At 46.1% G+C, this 23,153-nt stretch overlaps 1 protein-coding gene across 1 annotated transcript in view; it reads left to right on the top strand.

Moving 5' to 3' along the window:
* LOC146180614 (gamma-secretase subunit Aph-1-like) overlaps positions 1 to 21,980 on the top strand; it is a 50,040-nt gene extending 28,060 nt beyond the window's left edge. Inside the window, exons 4-6 of the mRNA XM_084576096.1 lie at positions 1,568 to 1,690; positions 7,452 to 7,579; positions 21,282 to 21,980. Of these exons, the coding sequence (XP_084432222.1) occupies positions 1,568 to 1,690; positions 7,452 to 7,579; positions 21,282 to 21,467 (437 nt within the window). The 3' untranslated portion in view covers positions 21,468 to 21,980. The remainder of the gene's footprint in view (positions 1 to 1,567; positions 1,691 to 7,451; positions 7,580 to 21,281) is intronic.
* The last annotated feature ends 1,173 nt before the right edge of the window (positions 21,981 to 23,153 follow it).

The following is a 23,153-nucleotide window of genomic DNA, read 5'->3' as shown; positions in this document are numbered from 1 at the left end:
AGCAGGGTTCTACTGTATAAGTGATACACCAGGGAGCTTTTAATGTGGAGGAGATACAATAATAGATACCTTTTAATTCAGTAAAGAGAGGAGCCACACCTCAGCACATTTGAGTACTGTGCCCTTGAGTATATGCACAATTGCGCGACATGTTTCGCAGAGATGTCAGCTGTTAAGATATACATAAACCTTTATGTAATGAACCTCTGTGTTACGAATTTCTCCATGTTACGAAGTTTTTCAATTCCCCAACGCCCCCTTTTAAGTGCATGTATTTGAAAACTCCATGTAGCAAACACGTCGCGGTGGCTGACCTTGATATAACGAACTAGCAGCGTCGGCTGTCTATTAGCTAGTGCCAAGTTAGTGGACATTTGGCAGAACCCCACGAGTTTCAGGATGATAAAATGCTAGAGGAACGCCTACTATAGCAACGAGTGACCGCAGTTGATACAACGCACCGTGTTTCAGTGCCGACGCCGCATCTCCATGGCAGACGCAGCAGTCCCCGCTGCTTATGCTGTCGGAACATGGCGCTACAATAATTCATACTTAAAAGCAGCCAAAAATAACAGAACGAAGACATGGGTGAGCAGCGCGTGTTCATCGTTGCCACGCGTTTGCTCGCGGGCTTCCGTTTGTCGGTAGCGGGAACGGCGATGCCAGCTGGCGACGCGAGGCAGAAGTGGTTTCCTTGGGAAATGGTAGAGAACGAGCGTGCGCGCGGCGGCGCCGCATTGTAGCCACGCCAACGCGAGCGAGCTTTCTCCCCCAGACTGATTTCTCCTCCACCCCCATTTCCCCGCTCCATCGCAGACACAACGCACCGCATTATCAGCGCGATCGCAAAACATTTCACCGCTTTTGTGACTCCGAATAATCCTGATTTACTGTAAACACTTTCAAAGTGGTTTCCCTTACATAATTCTTAATCTGGTTTTCTTTCTACATTGTCCTTTTGGGTCTTCACGCAAAAACTGCATGTAACGAAAACCTGGATGTAATGAAAACTCACAGACATTTTACGATTTCGTTATAACCAGGTTTTACTGTATAGCGTAAAAATTGAAATTGAACACTTCGGATGAGTTGATATTGTCCAGTGCGTAATGGATGATCTAAAGAGCGTTAAAAGCACAGCTTTACATCATTCTGAAACGTTTGTTAGCTTAAGCACTTCAGAATCGATTTTTTTCTTGCTCCAAGGGGCTCTATGTCGCAGATTTTAATGCTCCATGCTAGTCCCCATTCGACGTTCCTGTTGTACACAGTTCTTCAGATCAGAAGTATTAATTCTCCAAAAGTTGCTTAAATTTGCATTTTACCACTAGTAGCCACAGTGCTTTATATCATAGCCGCTGTTCAGCTGCGGAAACCAATGCTGAAACAACTCGACAAAGAAAAAAAAAATCCAACGCTGGCAAACTCCTTGTGGCAATCAGTGTATAGTAACATGTTACACACATTTTCAGCGGACAAAAAAAAAAATGACCAAAGATTTGGCATTCACATACCTTGATATTGTTCACAGTTGCATCTATGCGTTTGCCTCTTCTGCCACGTGCAGTGTCTGGCCTGGGCTTTGGTGTGATGAGTGGCGTCTTCTCACTGCTCAACGTGCTGGCGGATGCCGTAGGTCCCGGCACAGTTGGGCTGAATGGTGGCTCGTCTTCCTTCTTCCTCATATCAGGTGCCAACTCTCATTATTCTCACCCACAGTGCAGATCGTAGTCCAGCAATAGGGAGGAACGCTGTAACAGTTTTCGAAACCTAACTGGACCTTGAATTCTGTGCTGAATGACCGCTATAGACAGTGTGTGTTTTGTGAGTGAGGGGAAAAAATATTGCGTTGTAGACATCATCACATCGCAGTCAATTTTCAACTTGTGAGAAGAATCACCGAGTTTTGTTATGTAGTTTTATTGTTGTTTTCTTTTCATATAGGACTATATAGTGTCACCTTCTGCAAAAGTTTGTGGCAAATATGTACTGTGAACAAATTAGCTGTGGTTTAGCTTGTGGTTAAACCTGGAGTTATGTGAGAGAAATCTGCATGACTACGCTTAGGTTCGGTTTCAAAGTAAAGACATGGCTTTTGCACATAGTAGTTTACTATGTGTATGTATGTATGTATGTATGTATGTATGTATGTATGTATGTATGTATGTATGTATGTATGTATGTATGTATGTATGTATAGTAGTATGGTTTCAGTTTTATTTATGCCATAGGGGAATCACTTTACATATGAGCACCCCTTGCCTCTTGTCGTTGACCATTCTCGTTCGGGTGTAGACGACTTCTAGTGGTATGACATCAACCTTCTGTCCTTGCATCTTGCTGTTGCTGTTCACCTCTATCAACTACCGAGTTATCTGTCTTCTTCTTCTCGCTGACAGGCTAGGCGAATAGGTGAGACTGTGGCCAATGTAGCTCTTGCTACAAAAAACATTTAGTGCCCGTACTGATAAGGGTATACAGCACAGAACACAGGAGGTTTAAATGCGGTTACTGCACTGAGATGTCAACAGGACCTCTGTACTACCGTATTTGCACGATTCCAACACGCACCTTTTTTTTTTTTTTTTTTTTCGGAAATAAGTGTTCAAAATTACATGTGCATTACAATCTAACTCAAAACAAAAAAAAAAAACCTCCAAACCGAAACCTACATCTCAAAAACCGAAACGAAGCAGCTCAATGAACGATAGCTAGCTGCTTTGCCATCGGTATCAGCAAGCCGTTTTGAGTCGGATCCATCTATGGGCAGATCCAGCATTTCGATCGCCATTTTGCGCAAACGTTCCGTTTCGCTGGTGTACCCAGAAGCTGCATTGGATACGTGCATTTACTGACAAGATGGAAAGGCAACGACGCTTTCATTACGAGGCGTCGTTTAAGCGAAAATTAATCCTCTTAGCGGAAAAAGAAGGGAACCGGGCAGCGTCCCGTGCATTAGATGTCCCGAAGACATGCATTCGCGATTGGCAGAAACAAAGGGACTGCATTTTTAAGTGCAAACCATCACGGAAGGGCTTCAGTGGTCCACAGCGTAGCCGCTTTCCCGAACTCGAAGATACGCTTGTGGATTACATCAAGGACCTACGAGTCAACCAACTGCCCGTATCCTCGGATCTAATCAAGGCGAAGGCTCTACAACTGGTGAGGGAATACAGCATACCAAGGGACCACTTCAAAGCCAGCAGGAGTTCGATACAGAAATTTTTGAAGCGGAAAGGGTTCTCGCTGAGGCGTAGAACCAGCATCTGCCAAAAGCTGCCGGAAGCCTACGAAGAGAAGTTGATAGCGTTCCAGCAGTTCATCATCAAACCTCGGCTATTGCAAAACTACTTGCTTGGGCAGGTCGGAAACGCCGATTGGACGCCCATTTTCTTTAACATGCCGTCAAATTATATGGTTGAGTCGACAGGTGCCAAGCAGGTGCGTATACTGACGGCTGGCAACGAGAAAAACAGGATAGAGGCAATGCTGTGCTGCACAGCAGATGGACACAAATTGAGTCCGTATTTGATATTCAAAAGAAAGACTGTGCCATTAGGCGTTACATTTCCAGACAATGTCGTCGTCCGCATGCAGCCGAAAGGGTGGATGGACACCGACCTCATGGTCGATTGGATCGATTCGGTCTGGCGGAAGAGGCCTGGAGCCAGCCTTGGTATGTGCGCAATGCTTGTGCTGGATTTGTTTTCTGACCGCGTCAAGGAGAAGCTTGCGGCCTGCCACACTGATCTGGTGGTCATCTCTGGCGGGATGACTTCCCAAATCCAGCCGCTCGATGTCTGTTTAAATAAGCCCATAAAGGACCGTGTACAGCGATTGGCTTAGTGAGCAGGCCCTCACGCCAGCTGACCGTCTCAAGAGAGCGACACTCGGAGACATCACAAGATGGATCGACGGTGCGTGGAAGGCCATTCCGCAGGCAATGGTCCTGCATGCATTAAAAAAATGTGGAATTTCCGACGCCTTAGATGGCACTGAAGATGACCATTTGTGGTCAGTGTACAGTGAAAAAGAGCTGTCTTCCGACTCTGACGGCGAGTAGCCCATGATGTTCCCATCTTGTGGTTGTGTTCCGATTTTTGTTCGTGTGTTCCCATTAGTGTTCTTGAGTTCAATTAAATGTTTGAAGCAACTTTCAGACGCTTGTTGACTGCGTTATTCCGTGTGCGCAGTATGATCGGCACTAAGTTATTTTTGTGGTTTCGGGACCTTAAATATTATACTGCGCGTTAAAACGGAGGCGCATTAGAATCATGCAAATACGGTCAACGACCGATAATTCGGACTCCACGGGGAATGTAAACCAGTCCGAAATATCGAATGTCCGAAAAAACGAATGAAGCAAAAAATACCTGTTTATTTACATTTTAGGGTGCCTGTTTCGGGAAGAATTTGTCGATGACGGGCAACTTCGACTTGAGAACGGCCGCTCAGCACTTGCTGTATTATGGCTGCTTTCTTCGCCATTGTCAGCGTCGTGTATTTCCCACGTTTCGCCGCCGTCGGCACGGACCGCGAAGGCACCGTTGGCGCCATTTGCCGTGGCCTGTTGTTGTCAAACTCAAGAGAAACGTTGTCGTATGGTCACTTGAAAGAACCTAGCCTAACGCTACTCACGCACGAGGCACTGAACAAACGAGCACAAACTGGTGGCCGATGGCGAAGACGCGGGGAGGCCAAACATGCCCGAGGGCCAGTCATGCGGAGTGGAGCGCCGCCTGCTGTTCTCCCGTCGCAACTGTCCTGTCGCACCGCCGCCTCCGTGATCAGCTCCAGCAATGCCGACGGCGCACCGTTCGCCGATCACGGAGGCCACAGTCGCTTATTGCGAGTAGGCGCCAAAGGAAGGCGCTCGTCTCCTTTCTTTCTTTCTTTTTTTTTTTTTAACTAGGAACGGCGGCGGGGGAAGCGCGCGCATCAAGGCACCCTGTTTAGAGTCCGGATTATCGAATATAGAGCCGGAGGCTGTCCGAAATATCGGTCGTCCTTACACATCATGTTTATGGGGCCAGTGGCGGTGCCGCAGACCTGTCCGAATAAACGAGCATGTCCGAATTATGAGCGTCCGATTTATCGGTCGGCGACTGTATATCCTTACCTACATGTCTTAGATGCGAGGAAATTGAGCCTTTTTTCTGCAGCTACAGTGTTCTGAAGGCCCTCTCTTCGGTTTTCGAACAGAAGGCCCTATTTGCATTTTCGACCATTGGGCCTTCTACTGTATAATAAAAAAGATAAATAAATGTTAATCAACCTATTAAGGTTACTATTTGATGCCTTGTGTCAATGGTGGAGAGTAAACTTTTGTGAACTTTAGGGATGCAGTAGGGGCATTTGGCAGTAATGGAGTGCATAGGAATAATGAAGAACTAACTAAATGTTGCATCGCAGTAGAAATGCAAACAAAGCAGATGAAAAAGAACTGTTGGCACTGCACCAGCGTTCCGCCATCTGAGTCTTCTAGCCTTGATTTGACCACCTTCCTTGCAAGGCCTGATTCTGCTTTAGGCAGTCGGGAGCTGTTGCAGAATGTCGATGGCAAAGGTGATATTGAAGATAAACATTGTGACAAAGCTATTGTAGCCATCTTTGAAGCGTCCTGTTGGACAACCATAATTTGGATTTCTTGAGCACCACTACTGAAGATCCAGTCATTGCCAATTTAACTGTTGTAGCTGCTGTTGATATTGAAGAACAAGTAGTAGTAGTAGTAGTAGTATGTGGTTATTTATTATTAGCTATGAAAAAGGAAGGAAAAGATGTTTGCCAGCTCCAGTATCTGCTATGTGATATCTGAAGCGCCTGAACTGGGACGGCCGAAATGAAGGGATAGTGAGGAAGCAGTAGAGGAAATCGTAGAGGTGAGTGAAGGGAGAAAGGACAGGGTAGGTAAATTAAAAATAAAGAGGGATTATTTTGAGATCTTAAGGCAGTGGCATGCAAGAGTAGAAGGCATGCCTGATAACGGCGTAGCAAGAAATACTGTTTCGTCATTATGTTTAGGCCACTTTAAATGTGATTGACTGGGGTGTGACTTTTTAAACAAAAGTCCAAAGCTTCGGCAAGGCATCAGAGCCAGTTTCTGCAGAATACTGCAGCGATGCGCGTGCCAGGAAGCAGCAAAAATACAAATAAAAGCTTTCCCGTGCTCCTGTGTGGAGGGCCAGCTTCCTCGTTCTCTGTGCTGGCCGGACGAGCCACGGAGATGACGTACAACCAGAGGCGGCACCCATTGGTATTGGGGGAAGGGGGGGGGGGGGGGGGGGCAGAAAGAAAAGAAAATGTCTCAAAAGGCAGGGCTACGACGTACACATGTGACATACTCCACCAAACACCACGCCTCCCGCCAAACTTGCAGGAGGAAGGGGAATTTGGCTTGCAGAGACTAGTCTGCTAGGCAGGACAAAAAACCTCTTTAGAGGGAACGAAAGGAGTAGAACATGGTCGATTACAGTGGCTATAACTGCGGTATTAATGACTTTCAAAACATGTTTGCATTTGCAGCCTTGCATTCGGAGGGCACCTCGCAGTCACTGTGGAAGAAAATATTTTCCACCAGAGGGAGGATCATGGTGGCCCTTTAAAGGGGAGGGGGGGGGGGGGGGGGGGGAGTGCAGGGCTCTTGGAACATTCTTCTTTATCTTTAAGCTAAATGCGATGAAAATGCAGAGTCCTAATCAGTTTTCTGATATGTAATTACTTTTCTGATGTGTCAGTGACTTTTCAAACTATTTGACATTTTCACTCTTCTGTTTATAGAAACAGTAGAGAATAATCCACTAACATGTGACATGTGTCTATAGAATGAGGAATACAACGTAGGAACTACATTTTTGATCGAGGCAATATTAGTCATTTTACAGCTCGTTGAAGTTTGATGCAAGACAAAGTGGTTGACGAGCCATTAAAGTTTGAGCATGCAAAAAAATTACCAAGCATAAAATGATAAATCTGTCCTTAAAATTGTATGGTTTAACCACCTAAGAGCTTGCTGCAATATGAACTATTCCTTTATCTGCTCTGGATGCGAAGACACCTCTTATTGTAAACTAGTAAACGATCAAAAATTTGTGTTTTGAGAAAGCGAGAAAAAAAATGAACTGTGATGGGATTTATTCGGCTCGTTTGCACTTTATAATATGGAATGAATTACCCATGGAGTGAGTAAATTAGCAGGTATGTTGAAGGTGGTTTGTGGGTTTCCAAAGTGTCACTTTCAAAAATTCCCTTTTTTTTTTTCTCGTTCTTTTCGGCCTTTCAGGTGCCCTTTACCCCCTTTGCAGAGTTCTGTGTGTGTCGCTTGTCTAAACGGTTATCCCTACAGCCACAGAAAACCGTTGATGGTTGTTTGAGAATGTGCTAGCGTGCCCTCTGCGGCAAGTGGATACTGTTAGGTATATATCCCTGATCCAGCGTATCCTATGTTCCAGCGCTGACGACCAGTGCGTTTGTGTTGCTGCACACCTTCTGGGGGGTGGTGTCCTTCCATGCCCTGGACCACGGCCGATGGCCCCTGGTGGCCTTCGTGGTCATCACCCACCTGGCGGCCTCTTGCCTGGTGAGTGGCATACACAAGCACAGCAGCATTCAATGTCATGTGCCAGAATAACTTTCGTACGACAGTAAGGACGTCGTGCATGCACCAGTGCTAGCATGGCGGCGTGCGCCACTTAAAGCTAGAGAATGCGAGGCTCTCTTGACTTCCAAGGGACGAATCTGTGCTGACTGCAGCCTACGCCAAGCAAAGAGCATGGCGAGAGTAATACAGTAAAGCTTCATTAAGGGGGGACACGGTTCTTTGGCACCGAAAATCGGCCTGAAAATCGGATTTTCAATTTTTTCATTTTCGTATTCCTCGCACTATTCCGCATCTGCACGCAAATTTTCATCCTTATACCCCGCATATTTATGAAGTTATAGCGATTAAAAAATGCAGTACCACACCCACTGCCCTTTAAATTGTGGACAAACGACACCCAATTTCGATCGCCCGGCGCATGAGAACTACGCGCTCCACCGCGGCGATTTTGGTCTCGTTCGAAAGCGCGCGTTTTCGGCTTATTTTTTCTTTCGGAAAGCAACCCTGTGCGCTCCGCCTTCCCCATAAAAAACAAACAAAAAGATAGCATGCAGCGCGCGCTACTATTGGCCGGTTAAGGCACGTGATCAAAATGGCGTCGTTTGGTTGGTTCCGGCAAGCTAGCCCTGAAATGCGGACTCCCAGTGACGCCATTTTGTCTTTCTGCCGACCACGCTAGTGCAACGCGAGAGTCATGCCAGGCGCGAAGAAGTACCGCTCTTTGCACAAGTTCGGGCGAAAGCAACCAAAGAAACGCGTTAAGAATGCGACTTCGTTGCATACTGTGCAAGAAGCAAGTGCCAGTGCTGCGGGATTGTGTGACGATCACGTTGCGGGTGGCGACGCTTCTCCGATTCCGCTGGACAACGGCGCCGTTCTTCGTGCCGACTGCAGTCGTGTACGTATTGATACCGCGCCTGTCACTAACAGTGACATAACTCAAGTGAGTGCCCGTGAGCAGGCTACGCTTGATAGACTGGTATCGACGCCGGCGACGGCACGAAAGACAGCGCTGTTCGCCGATGCAAGTGGTGCGTCCGCAGAGTCAGATGCGGACGGAACAGCCTCCTATGCGGTAATTGACCTCAGCATTGTGAATATCCTTCTGGATGCCGTGCGGTGCAAAACGTGTCGTGGATGCGTGCGTTTAATTACCAGCGACCGGAGCTATGGCCTCGCCGTAAAACTGATCGTGCTGTGCGACAACTGCGGTGAGATTGCGGCAGAGTGGAACTCGCGGAGGGTTGACGGCGAGAAAAGGTGCAATCCTTTTGAGCTGAATATTCTGGCTAGTCGAGCAATGCTGTCGACCGGTAACGGCCAGACAGCAATGAACGATATCTTTTCGGCGATGGGGTTGTCGCGGCGCGGGATGCACAACAAGACGTTTCAACGGCATCTGAAGAACACACTGCAACCCGCTGCTACCCGAGCCGCCACGACCGCTATGGCACAAGCCGCGCAGGCAGTGGCGAAGGTATACGATGACTTGTGTTTTGGGCATAGGGGGAACATTGCCGTGTGCTACGACGGCACATGGATGACGCGCGGACACTCATCACATATAGGCGTCGGTGCCGTGGTGGAACTCTTCACTGGTTACGTGCTTGATTATGTGGTGTTGTCAAACTTTTGTCTGGGCTGCGAAATTGGTCCCAAGCCAAACACTGACGGCTACGAACTTTGGAAATCACGCCACCAGTGCCAAAAAAACACCAACTCCAAGGCTGGTCAAATGGAAGTAGAGGCTGGCAAAATTCTGTTTGAAAGATCTCTGCAGCGCCACAACATGCGCTACACAACCATGCTATGCGATGGGGACAGTCGCACGTTCAGTGCTCTTAAAGATGCTGCAATCTATGGCTACATTGAAATAGTCAAAGAGGACTGCATAAATCACGTGCACAAGCGTATGGGAGCAGCTTTGCGCAACCTCTTGCAGAGACACAAGGGTGCAGGGAAGCAAAGTCTTGGCGGCAGAGGAAGGCTGACAGCTGATCTAGTTGACAAGCTGGCAATATATTATGGTCGAGCACTTCGATCAAATGTAGGTGATGTGGATGCCATGCAGCGAGCTGTGATGGCGACATATTACCACATCACATCTACTGATGACTGCCCCAAACACAGTTTGTGTCCTACCGGTGAGAAGTCATGGTGCCGCCACAACGCTGCAAAGGCAAAAGAGGAGCCTGCACCAAAGCACAATTACAGTCTGCCAAGAGATGTGGCTGATGCTCTTTTGCCTGTTTATAGTCGTTTATCAGAGAAGAGCCTGCTGCAGAGGTGCATTCGGGGAAAGACCCAGAACTCGAACGAAAGCTTCCACTCGGTCATCTGGACCTTGATCCACAAAGAGCGGCACTCATCACTGTTTGCTGTGGAAGCAGCCACAGCAGAAGCTGTGCTGCGCTTCAATGCCGGCTGCAAGCATACAGCAGCAGCAATTCTGCAAGAATGCAGTACAAATGTGACAGCAACTGGGTCCAGGAGAGCTGAAGAAAAGGACTTGCACCGTAGCGTACGTTCTGCAAAGAAGCGGGCGGCTTCGCTTGGCGTTGCTAAAACAGAAAAAAGAAAACACCGCGACAGCATGCACCCCGACTATGCTCCTGGTGCATTTTAATAGCATGAGGTCTTTGGGGTTGCCCTTCCTGATTAAATGCCGTGAGGCTTGAGTGCTTCCGACAATCCCCCAATTTTGGTAGTGTTGCATTTTTTAAAGATCAATATCTCTGGTCCTGTTCTTGCTATTGCTTTAAAAATTTTTTTCTAGAAAGGGAATCCTGCGAGTCTCATGAAACCAAGGTAAATGCAGTGACGACAAAAGAAAATTTGCTGAGAAGGTTATGTTGTCTTCGGTACCCAAATGGAATTTTCCTTTCAAGCGTTTCCTATTGCGTAACTTTGGCTCAAATTGGCATAGGCCATTAATTTTCGCTTCAGATCACTTTTCACCTGTTTCTGATCTTGTTGACATATCAATCATTGACATAATTTACACCTACATGCTGTGAAGTGTTTTTCCTCGTTTTCTCAAAACTGCAATTTTGAGGGTGCTGCAATTTTGGAGGAGAGATATCTCTTAATCTATTTGTGCTATAGCTCTCATTCTTGTCTTGTTAGAAAGAGAAAACCTTCGACAGTGCCGTAGGACAAAAATATGTACAGTTATTATGCGGCAACATTTACCGAATTAATTATCAATCTTAGGTGCCAACCTGGGCTTTTATTCATAAAAGTTTGACTTCTTGTAACTTTGGTTCAAATTCTTCTACCACGTTAATTCATGACTAGCGGCACTCTATGATCCTTCTAGATCACTCTGGCAGGGCTATTCTCCTCATGCCATAAAGTGTTTAGTAATTAACTCACCTCCAAACGAAGAACATGAATTAGGGATTATTTTGAAAGCTATTTCATCTACAAGAAAACTAATCAGATATTTGAAATCAGCATGCAAAAGTACATTAATGGTGCAAGTTTCAGTCAGATCCACCCATAAATAAGGAAAAAAGTTTTAAGAGGGGTGTCCCCCCTTTTAACTCGAAGTCAAGTCGTGTATCTCAAAATATCGGTCAAGTTTACATTTCCTGCAGGGCCAAGCTGGTCCCCACAGGTGGTGCACATTTATATTACACCCTTTACCTCAAGGCATTTTGTGGCTGAATGGCAGATATCTCGAAATCTTGGCTGTTGCTTATAGATAAACGGCACTAACATATAGCTTCACAAGCTTTCCGTGTTGCTGCAGTGACTGCCACACAACATTGTGGCAAGCCATTAGTGGCATCAGGCAGCCTTGTTGATCCGTCATGTGTGAACGAGGCGTGCATGCAAAAGTTCCCCGCAAAATAGAGCATCTGATTTGTCTTGCTTTGTGCCATTTGTGCCGTACATGGTTTAGAAACCATCGGCTGTGTCCAAACCTCACGGAACCACTTGTGATGAAATAGGCATGAGTTATCCTTACATGTTGCAAGCTTTTCACAGCGCAATCATAAAGTGCATTGTTTTTCCTTTATTTTGCTTAAGGGCATAGGCTTTATATGGTGCATATAGGTTTGTTATGTTCATGCTAATGCCTGCCGGCATACCTGCTCACATAGTCTATCAATGGCATTCAGCAATCCTGTTGTAGTAGGCGTCCTCATAGACTCCTCAGTGTCTGGATCAATGTCATTACCCATTACAAAGGGCATGATCGTGACATCATAATGGTCCTTTTTATGAGTATTCCTTGGAGACTTTCAGTTAAGACACTGTCGTCCAGCTCTTTATTTGTGACAGCATATTCTTTACTAGAGATAAAACCTTTATGGCTGGCATCCTCAGGCTGCCACCTTCCTCGCACAGCTACTGCCACAAGTTAGTAACATTTGACAGTGAAGGCGCCTCTTTTTCACTGGCATCATTGCATTCACCCCGAATCCAGACAGTTGCACGCAGCTTTAATCCCGACCTTTCTGAAGCAGGTAGCGATGACTTCCTGGCCGGTTGACTCCCTGGATCTAGATTATGTGTGTGTGGCCATAAACACGTTGTTCGTTTATTTGCATGCTGTTTGCAGTGCACGTTTAGCAACATTCTCTGGATCATGTGTTTCCTCTATAGGCACTTTACACCGCTGATATGTTATACAGTAAAACCTCGTTAATCCGGATCGCAAGGGACCAGCAGAAATGTCCGAGTTAACCGAATTCAGGATTATCGAATTTACCATGAAAACGACAAAAACAAATGCACTGGGCATGCACATACCTTTATTTCATGAAAAACTGCGTTATTTTTGTTTGCGCGATAACAATTTTTTTCAGTCCTATCAAGTTGTGGTGTGCACACTCATTGTCGCTTGATCCGACGCAAAATTCCCCCAGTACATCGAGAGCCTCGGCGGCCTCTTGCACAGTGCGACATCGCGGCAGTGGCTGCTCATGACTTTCATCGCCAGAACAATTTCCGTCTTCATCGAGAACTTCCGATAACATGTTGTCATCAGTCAGCATGCCAGCGACTGCAACATTGTCGTCGCTTCACTGGAGTGGCGGTCGCCATCGTTGTGGAGCGCAACGGCAGCGGTGACAGGCCCCAAACACAGTCGAACCGAGCAATGGGCACTGATTTTCATGATTTGCATGCTGTCACCGTCGCATCACAAACAATTGGGACAAAGAAATCAGGCGTGCATTCAGTACAGCCATCGCAGCCACGCGACAGCAGTGGGCCGTGGCAATCATTTAACAGTAAAATACAAACAGTCTCGCTGCCCTAAGGATGATGATGATGATGATAGTAAGGCTTCTCTCTTTGAATCGCGCGGTCGCCAGCGCCACCTAGCCACTGTTCACATGATCCGCATCATCGGCACCACATTTCGTGTCCTTGAGCTTTTTTCTTTCTTTCCCCCTCCCCCCGCTGTTTTTCGTTTTGTCCGAGCAGCGCGCAGACCGACTCACCTCGCATAGATTTTCCGTTGCCCGCCCGCTGTGGATGCACATCCATGCTGTCTTGCACAGTACCGCAGGAAAGTTGGTAGCCCTCATCTTCTGAGTTTTCCAAGTTAACCGATGTGCGGGTAAATGCCTCCGAAATAAAGCGTCTGCCGCCATTGAACTATTGGCACCGTGTAGAAACCTAGGGGGCAGCACTCACAGCAAAGAGGCAGCACCACGAGTGAGTGCCGGAACATTTTCGTAGTGGCCCGCGCGGCCGCCTGGACAGGACACGCGCTTGAAAAAGGCGGCCTGCGCAGCGAAATGGTGGCAGTTTCAGCCAGCTCAAGCGATGTAGCAAAGCGCAAACAATGCGAGAGCCACACAACACAAGACGGAGAGACAGGGACGAGTCCTAGCCGCGCGCTGGGCGTTTTATTTCTAGGCTGGAAACACAAGATACGGAAGACGACAGAAGAAGCGCTCGCAGTTGGAAAAGGCCGAGCAAAAAACAAAAGAGGTGGGGGGCGGGGGACGCAAAAACACGATGAAAATGTAGAAAAATACAAAACATTTGTGGGGAACACCGCTTTTCCCAAGTGTGGTACAGCTTCACAAAAGCCAGCTTGGAACGCCCAAAGCTGGGCTGGAAAAGAAAAAAAGAAAAAAAAAGCTTTGGGGAATCGAGTAGCCCAGAAGGATGGAACGAGTATGGGAGAAGAATAGGAATGAATGAAGCTGGAGTCGAAGAAGCGAAGAAGAGAAAAAAGCCTAAACAAAAAACAAATGCGACAAGCCTGAAAACTTGCGAACCCAATTACCGGGGCTTGAAAATGTCGCAGGCGTTTATATTATGCAGACGGCTTTTGAAGAACTTAGCTGTTTTTCTTGTGAGGCGGTTGCCACTTTTCTTGACGATAAAGGAAAGGATGTCAGATGGCACGCAGTCGCTGATGCAGCGACACAGCTATGAGAATGGAAAACTCCCTTACAGCACTGCACAACAAGCGATCTGTGGTTTCTAATACACATGCATGTCTTCCTCTTTGTCACATGTCAGAATTTAACATGCCTAATTTTCTCTTTCGTTGAAAGAACGGCCTGCCTCAAATCCTAATTTGAATGCTAGTTTTCTTTCGTTTTTTTTTTTTTTTTTTTTTTTTTTTTTTTATCGATCCTTATTGCCTGTTTAACAGTACTTTCATGTCCTCAGCCGCAAAAGTAAGTTTGGCAGGGGAAGGTAACAGGTGGCAGCCAGCCGCTCGAACACTTGTTTTGAGCAGGATAACGTGTAATGAATGCAAGACCTGTCCGGAGCGTCCCCGAATAAGTAAAAAAAATAATAATAACATTTATCTTTTTTACTTATTTTTTACTATAGTCTCGATTGAGCAGTATGGCATGAGAAACAGCTCATCATTCCTGGTTCAACAGCTCGACATCGAAATGTCATTAACACAACTAAATGAATAAAGCGTATTGAATGGCAGACAGGGGCTTTATGAATCACATCCACAGAGAGGGCAAAGCGGGCAGCAGGTACTTCGTCAGATAAAGAAGCTTTTTTTTTTTACATATTCTTGTTTGGTTTCCACTGCATTCCAGGAAAACAAGGTACTCATCTACATAGCTGAAAGTTTATAGATAATACTTGAGGAAATGAATAAAGCGGGTCAGACATTGGCCAATCGTCCGATGTTGCAGGATGCAGGGCAGGCAAAGAGAAAAGTTTACAGTTAAAAGTGCGGACTTTAGTAGAAAAAAAGGGGGGGGGGTTAGAGCGGAGGATGGCGAGGAAAAAAAGAAAAGAAATCAGGCTGGGGGACGGACAAAGGAAAGTAGAAGGACAGTAGCGGCATAAGCTTGGAAGAAGAGGGTGTGGAAGGAAAAAAAGAAATGAGCTGAGAGGGAGGAAAAATTAAAATTACTCTGCATTGTTTTGGTGCTCATGCAAGCTATCGTAGACAGGGAAACATAGACCACAGGACAGCTTAAATAAAAATTATGCAATGAACAACTGCATCCACGAGCGCGGCCCACTGAGCGCGCACGGCAGTCCCAGTAGACGCACATACCATTTGTCGGGCATGCCATTTGGCACCATGCAGATAGCGCTGATGCCTGTAGTTGCCCAATTTCTTTAATTTTTTTTCTTTTTTCGGATTGAGAAAGGATGCTAATGCAGGTGAAGGTAGTGTGTCCTCTTTCGGGGAAAATGCTTCGCAGAAAATCTGGACGTGGCAAACCCGGGCATGATTCCCAGCTCACTGCTCGTTGGACGGCAGCAATCCGAACTTAGCGTCGCTTCGCTTTGTAAAGCTTATTCGGTGACGTGAAAAATATTTTATCGGGCCAGTGAAAATGTGTGCAACAGCAGCAACCCAGGGACCGCAACCTAGCAATTTATTTGTGACCATAGAATGTCGCGAATCGAAAGAACGAACAGCGAATACGCCCCACGCACAGCAGATCCGCTACGTCTCCACTGCATGGCCGAACGCAAGGGCCACTACAAAAATCTCCTTCCCGCCGCGAGAGGCGTGCGTTACGTCGAGAGGTGCGCGTTACGTCGAGAGTTACTTTTGCACGGTACCCATACACAGTCCTGCCGGGACCGCGCAGCGAGTCCGAGTTAACCGAATTTCCAAGTTAATGAGATCCGGATAAACGAGGTTTTTCTGTAGTGCATTTTCCTCATGGTCGATATATAATCTGAGCGTGTCTGCCACATGTACTTTATTTCACTCTTGTGAGTGGGATCTGGATTCACTACCTCACCCTGCCCGGCTATTCAAAGGGAAAGAGAAGCGAAGAAGCAAGATAGTGGGGTGAAACATAGAGACCCATATGTTCGATGCAAGACAGCTGTTGTGTACAGGCTTGTGGAGCCTATGGAGCCAGTTATATAGGACAAACAGGACGATGTATTAATAAGAGACTACAGGAACACCGGAACAACTTGGAAAGTGGAAAGGACAAAATGTTTCTGGTATCACGTTGCCATTCATGTGAAATAATGAAGAAGGAGAAGAAGTGCACTCCTAAGTTTGACAAGGTTAGGATTTTGTATCGCCACAAAGAAGATGACGAGAAAGATAGTGGAATCATATTTTATTTCAACGGACAATAAGTGTGTCAGCAAGGCTTCTCTTGCTCTTTCAAGCAAAGAGGTGTCTTTTTTAAGTGATTTTTTGTGCAGCAGGTGAACCCAGGGGTTGTTTCACGTGACTGTTTCGTTTTCTTCATGTTTGTTTTTTTTGGGCCTTGGAGTAATAGGCTTAGGCATAGTTGTGAGTCAGCGCTTGTACTGTGGCTTTCTTTTATCTTGTCCTTTGTCTTCGTGTTCGCGCTGTTTATATTAATAATGAATAAGTACCAACTCGCCCAACAAAGTATCTTGGTATACCTCACCCTGGGTAGATGTATTTTCTTACCACTTCAGTCGCTTTACTGCCTATTTTAAACTGCTGTTTCCTTGCTTTCGAGACTGTTGAAAGTGACTTCAGTTGCCTGCATATTCATGTTTAGGCCTGCCATCCTGCTTTTGCCTGTCTATTTGCTCATACTGCATTGAGTAGCCATACCTTGCACCTTTTGTTTCATTGGTGTTAGCAAACTTTTGTCTAAAGCAGTATTGTATTGACTTCATACCTGCTTAGTAGTTCTTTTCCTCTGGATTGTCATTGTGGGTGGATTGTTTACAGGCTTGCATTGTTTCCTTCTTTTCTCACATCCTTGGCCAGAATTTGCCCAGTGCCACTCTCCTACTTCAGTGGAGGATGTACTGAGTGTTCAAAAAGGCTGAGCCAAGTTCATTTCTTTCCTTAACTGGTCATAGATCTAAACGAAATTTGTCTCTTGCCAAACATTGTTCAAGCGTAGGAACTCTAGAAATGGCTCGGCCCCTTTCCTCCACAAAGGAAAAAGAGGGGAAGGGCTTTGTGGCTGTGTAATGGGCTTGATAGTGAAGAAAACTTGTTCAAATGGGACTATGTAGCTTAGGAGCCAATTCAGTGAGCAAACCAAGTATGACCACATGAATCATGCCTTCCTTGTCACCTTTCTGCGTGTTGTTTTGACTCATTTTCTCATGTTGCCAACTGTGTGCCACGCCTACAGACTGTTATCGTGCAATTTCTTTGTGCAAAGTGGCAGGAAAGACGGCCAGTGACAGAGGTAGAGCACTTAATGCTTTCAAACAATGCTTTGCCAGTGTAAAACATTTTCAAAACTGCAGTGTTTGCGAATACTGCACTTTGGCCCTTTGCGCCTGCCGAGAGCATGTAAATCAGGTGCACGTCTGTTATAGTCAGATAAAGGTCAGGAAAGAAAGTGGCAAACAGCCCTCAAAGGAACTCTCTCCAGCCAGTGGTATCGCTCGAAATGTGTGACGTCGCAGCACACGTGGGAAAAGAAAAAAAAAAAAGAAAAAAACTGTTCTTCCGCTCTCACGGTCTCGCGGACTTTTACCAAAATAGCTGCCTTCGGTTGTCGCGTCCGTCTGTTGGTGTTGCTAGCAGTGTCACCTCATAAGGGCTCCATGGAGCCCTACGATTTGACACTGCTGGGGCAGTGAAGCGCAGAACAACGAAGCAGTTTCGGGAAAGCTCGACAGTACTGAAATTCACCATCAGGATTAGTCGTTTTACCTTTTGTACTCTGTTGAGCAAACAACTATCGATCGAACTGAGTAAAGGAATGTATATTTGCTGGAACTCACAAAACATTTAGGAACTATTTGCCAGCATGAACTCGCTTGAAGAAACCACGTTCCAAGCTCTACTCGTAGGAGCAAGATGGTTGGCCGTGTCGTCATGGTATAGCTCGGCAATTATTGGTTGGAAGGGGGTCCTTTTGATAGCTGGATGCTGCTTTTTTCTTGACCTGTATCCGACTATAGTCCAGCTCTTTGATGCCTTGGAAGCATTCTTTAGACTTGCTTAGTAAGGGCAAGATCACAGCTGAAGTAGTGTACACAGCCTTCTTCGTGTCATTCTATTGCTTGAATCACCTTGCTGCTGTGCTTTTATTATTTGTCACTGCCCTCCACTGCCAGGGCACCACCAGTGCATATGCATCTGCCAGCAGCACCCTAACCTTGCATGTTTTGACATGTTAACTGCTCACACTCCTTATTGTGGAGATGTTTTTTTTCCCTGTGATGGTACTCTTGCCGCGTAAACTCATTATGATAGACACCAAGATTTCAGCCTGTTGTAAAATGTGTCTGTTGACTACCAGAGCGATGTACAAGCTTCAGACAACAGTTGATTTGTTAGACCCCAACCTTCTGTGAGGCATGGAATTTTTTATTGCTTCTTATGCATGCAAATGCAGTCTACAAATCGTTCTGTGTACCTGTGTAGGCCAAAAGAAACTACAAGCATGCAATACTGCCTCTAGTAGTATTTTTGAAGGCACTGAGCTGTCAATAGAAACCTGCAAAGTTTTTGATAGCTAGGACGTTTGGCGGTTTTCTTTCCTTCATGACCTCAGTGCCACAACTTTTTTCTTTTTCTTTTTTTCTTGAGAACCATTTCAGGCAGTGTGAAAGGGACACTAAAGACACCCCAAATATGCTATCAAAATCTAATACACGGCATTTGGTGACACTGTCGCCGCATATCCGGCAGCAGAAAATCGAATTATTGATGAGATATTGCGATAAGAAGTTGAGGTTTTTTTGTTCCCGCCTATCGAATTCAAACTGTTTTCTCCTACTACGTAGTAGGGTAGGATGACGCACTCTATGACGCAATAGGAGACTCCATGATTGCCGGTGCGCGGGGAGTGGAGAATACTTCGCAGGTGCGTGCCGAGTCATGATCTTCATTCGACACGCACTTAGGGTAGGCGCATCTGCTGCTCCGAGCTCGTATTTCAGGTGCCACAGGCCCAAACCAAACTATCCGAGCACGCATGAAGTGCCTGAGCTGGAACATAACCGAAACTGAAGTGGACGCCTGTAGCGCCGTGTTAGTTGAGAGACTAGGGGCATTTACCGGCAAGCGGAAGAAACGAGCATATTTTTATATTTGCCTTGCAAAATTTACGTTGTGTTTTCGCCGTCGTTTACGTGGGATAAAAGCATGTTTTTATATTCGAGACAAAACCTACGACCGCATTCAAACGGTCAACGTAATTCGCATTTGTCAGCCTCCAGGATCCCTTGCGCGTCACGTGATTTGTAGTTGCAAGCCTCGGCCGTTCCGGCTGTGGCGGCGATACCTGTATTCCTGTTCTTCCTCTTTGCTACTTTATGACAGCTCTGTTTTCAGTAAGAGTGGCTTTTTTGTAACCAGGAACTGGCATTCTATCGACGCAAGCCCACTTCATTTTTGTCTTTAGTGCCTCTTTAATACCGGTATGAGCACGAACATGAACAAGACCATTTTTTGCCAAAGTCATACCATTCTTGCCTGTTGTTGCTGTCAGCTGAGGCAGACCACTTTTGGCTGAGGGCCACCCACTGTGTGATGTAAATTATGTTATGGACCCAGGTCCGTTCAGGAGCTTTGGGACGGTACCATATCAGATTCACGGACACACACACGCTTTTCTTTTCTCGACCATTAACGGATCACGGATCACACACGCATACATCTTTGTTTAAGCGCTAACGTGGCAGGTCCAAAAACCGTCCTACTATGACTTGATCCAGTCGTGGACTCGACGCCGGTGCAGGCGAGTCCGACAATGCTCGAAGTCCGTTGAGGTGACGGAGACCTGCGGCCGGGAAATGATGCGGGCCCTGTTCACGCTCAGGCATTCGAGTACCGGGTAGCGCGGCAGGCCACGCCCGACGTCCCAGTGCTCGGTACTAGGTACTGCGATGGGTCACGTCCGGGTACTGCGGTGGCACAAGTGCAGTGGTCAGGCTCGATGCAGTCGAGCTGCCTCCGGAAGTTGTCCACAAGTAGATGGCGAAGCGCTGTGCGGCACCAGACCCCGGACCAAGTGCCCGGCCGGTGCTAGCGAGCTGGCCTTTGCCGCCAGGCTCAGAACGATGAGTTGAACTGCCAGCGACACCCAGGAACGTCCGTCCCGTTCTCTTGCCCGACCAAACTCGCGCGCACTGGCTCGCCCCGTACGCGGCTGCACTTCCTTTCCTCTCCACAAGCAACCCGCGCACTCGCCACGATAGACATCATCACACACTGCCCTGTCACATACTACCATATTTATTGGCATAGCACGTGCATATTTTCTCCATAAAAAAATTAAAGAGCACTGCAGAATCTGCATTGGAGTAATGCAAAAGCACGGATGCTGCAGTTGGTTGCTTCTGGTTGCTTCTAGTTGCTTAATTCACTTCTTATTTACTCATTTGAGTCTTTGGTACTATTGAATTGCGTGCCAATGCCTTCCTATGCCCTTTTTCAGCTCTGCTTCCGCTTGTGTGATGTCACATCCTCTAAGTCACATTAATTCACTTCTTGTTTACCCATTTTAGTTTTTGGTACTTTCAAATTGCGCACCAATCCCTTCCTATGCCTTTTTTTGTCTCTTCTTCCAGTTTCATGACGTCACCCTAATTGACTGACTAAATTAACGATTTTAGTCTTTGGTACTTTCAAATTGCACGCCAATGTCTTCCTATGCCCTTTTCTGGCTTGACTTCTGGTTGCGTAACGTCACCTTGACTGATTTAATTAACTACTTAGTATTTGATACATCTTGATCGCACTCTAATTGACTGACTTAACTATTTTAGTATTCGATAGATTCAAATGTGGTGCCAAGCCATTGGCTAATGAGACCATTTTCGCCTTTACTTTTACATTTTTTGCCCCTAATTAATTACCTAATTAACTTATTGACTTATTTTCTCGGACACATTACATCACCCTCTATCGATTGACACCAGTCATTAACCTCTACCACTTCTCAATTACAACTGCTGCGGACATGATTTTGCGAACATGTTCTGCAGACGCCGTGTCATGTGTTGGCAAATAAGCCTGTATTTTGACAATAATGTAAACGAGTGCATTTGTTACCTTAGCAGAGTGCATTTGTTGGGCAGATAAATATGGTAGTTTTAGTTCGTACTTTTAAGAACTGTACCTACATTTCGATTGGCCGTAACTACCAAATTGCACCCATTTTTAGAGAGTACTAGCATGCGCATAAAAGAACTGCAAGTGTTCAGGGTCCTCCACTTTAGGGTTCTCCATAACCCACATCACGCATAATAGCCCTTGCACTTCACTCGAACGAGAGCCCACATTCTTGCTCTGTTGATGCAGACGCTGCTGAATCCATCCGGCCTGCACGTCGCCTCCCTGGTGCCGATCTACTTGCTGCTGCTGGTATCGGCGGTGCTGGCATTTCATGCGGCCGGGGGTCGGCTACACGCGCTTTTGCGCTTCAAGGGGCTCAGCCTTCCACAGCAACAGCAGTCGCAACAGCAGGCACCACCATCCCCTCACTGAACCCGGACACTCACCAAATGGTGGCTTAGTAGACTGAATGATTGATGCGCCCTCTATTCTGCTTAGTTTGCAGGCTGTTGTGTTTCGTATAGACGCATGTGTGCTTCGCACATCCCTAAGATGTGCGAGATGTTCACACGTGTCTGTAAGACATGCGAGATGCCTGTCTTATAGACACGTAATTGTGAGAGAAGTGACAATGCACAGACAATAAGATTGTAATAAGGCGATGTATGTATGAAGAAGTTGTATGTTGCGTAATGTGCGAAGGCACACAATGTAGAGCTGCGTAATATGTGAGGGCATGTGATCAGAGGCCACAGTGGATGTATGACTTTCCTTTTTTTTTTTTTTTTTTTTGCAAAAAGCTGGACTGCCTGATAGGGATTATTTATGTTTTTTACAGCCTATTGAACTTTACGTTGTTTTCATTGACAAATACTGAAGTGTTTTGTATTTCTATTTAAGCCTGCTGCTCCCAGTTGACAATAAAATGGTTCTGTGAGGCCTTTACATCTGTGGCTTCTAGAGGTTCTTGGTTTGTCAAAGAAAGCACTGGTGAGTCATCAGCCTGTTTCGAATTTCAGTGTAATTAGAATGCGCGTTTACCCTAAGTGCTATCATTGTGATTATCAAATGCCCTGATTGGTCGGCACAGTGGTGACGTCACAGTTACAAAGTGTCTCCTGAGAAGGATCAATTGCGCAGAAAAGAATTATTGCTTTGAGCAGGAATTGAACTGCTGCCCTCTGGATTTCAGACGTGGCGTGCCATCTCTCCACCACTGTTTTCAGTCTTGGGGAACACCAACATCTTTCAGAAGGCGCTGAGGAACATCGCATGTCTCGACTTCCAACGCTCCCTGCTTGAAAAGCATGCAAACGGTAGAATACAGACGCATAGCACATCAATAAATGCTCAGATTCAATTGAAAACGACTGCCTGTACAGTAAAATAGTTTGCAATGAAATAATACAATGTGATCAATCCCAAAATCACAATGGACATTGTAAGGTCAGAAGATCTGGGTGGTTTTGGAATCTCCCTAAAAAACAGCACTGTCACTATCTTGCAGAATTCATTTAGCGAAGCCCTGTGTAACAAGGACGTGTGAAGGAAACCTACAGTCTGAAAACCAAGGAAAGCAACGGAAGAAGGTTTCCTTCTTCTTCTTCTTCGTTTTTCTTTTCTTTTTGGCATTCAGGTGAAATGAATGGTGTTATTGTTCTATGGTCAAAGATAGTTGATGAGAGAGTAAAAGAAAAAAACAACATACTGCAGGTGGTGCTCTACGAACCATGATAGAGTGGTGACTCTGGAGTCTTCTACATTCTTGGGTATCTATGTTTCATGTAATGTATCCTTGAGAGTGTTTGCCAACACCGACCTTGTACATAGCAGCAGGCATGGTATGTTCTGTATTACCTCTAGTATTATGTGGAACGTGATGAAATGAAGAGAGTAGGAGCTGTGCCAAAGGCTGCTGTCTGTACCAATGGCAGGGTCCATGCGAGTCCTTAACCTTAAAAACCCTTGAATTTGGTAGAAGTGTTTTCAAGGGCCTTGAGAGTTGGGGAATTTTTGTGGGGTCATTGAAAACCCTTGAATTTTCCATGTGGTGAGGGAGATGGCCATGGAGAAATGCTAGTATCCTCTAAATTTTCTCTTTTTCACAAGTCACCTTGT

Source organism: Amblyomma maculatum, chromosome 8 (assembly GCF_055883805.1).
Source record: "Amblyomma maculatum isolate TAMU_Amacu chromosome 8, ASM5588380v1, whole genome shotgun sequence".
Lineage (NCBI taxonomy): Eukaryota > Metazoa > Arthropoda > Arachnida > Ixodida > Ixodidae > Amblyomma > Amblyomma maculatum.
Note: the sequence above shows the minus strand (reverse complement) of the source record. Positions and strands in the feature narration are given on the sequence as shown.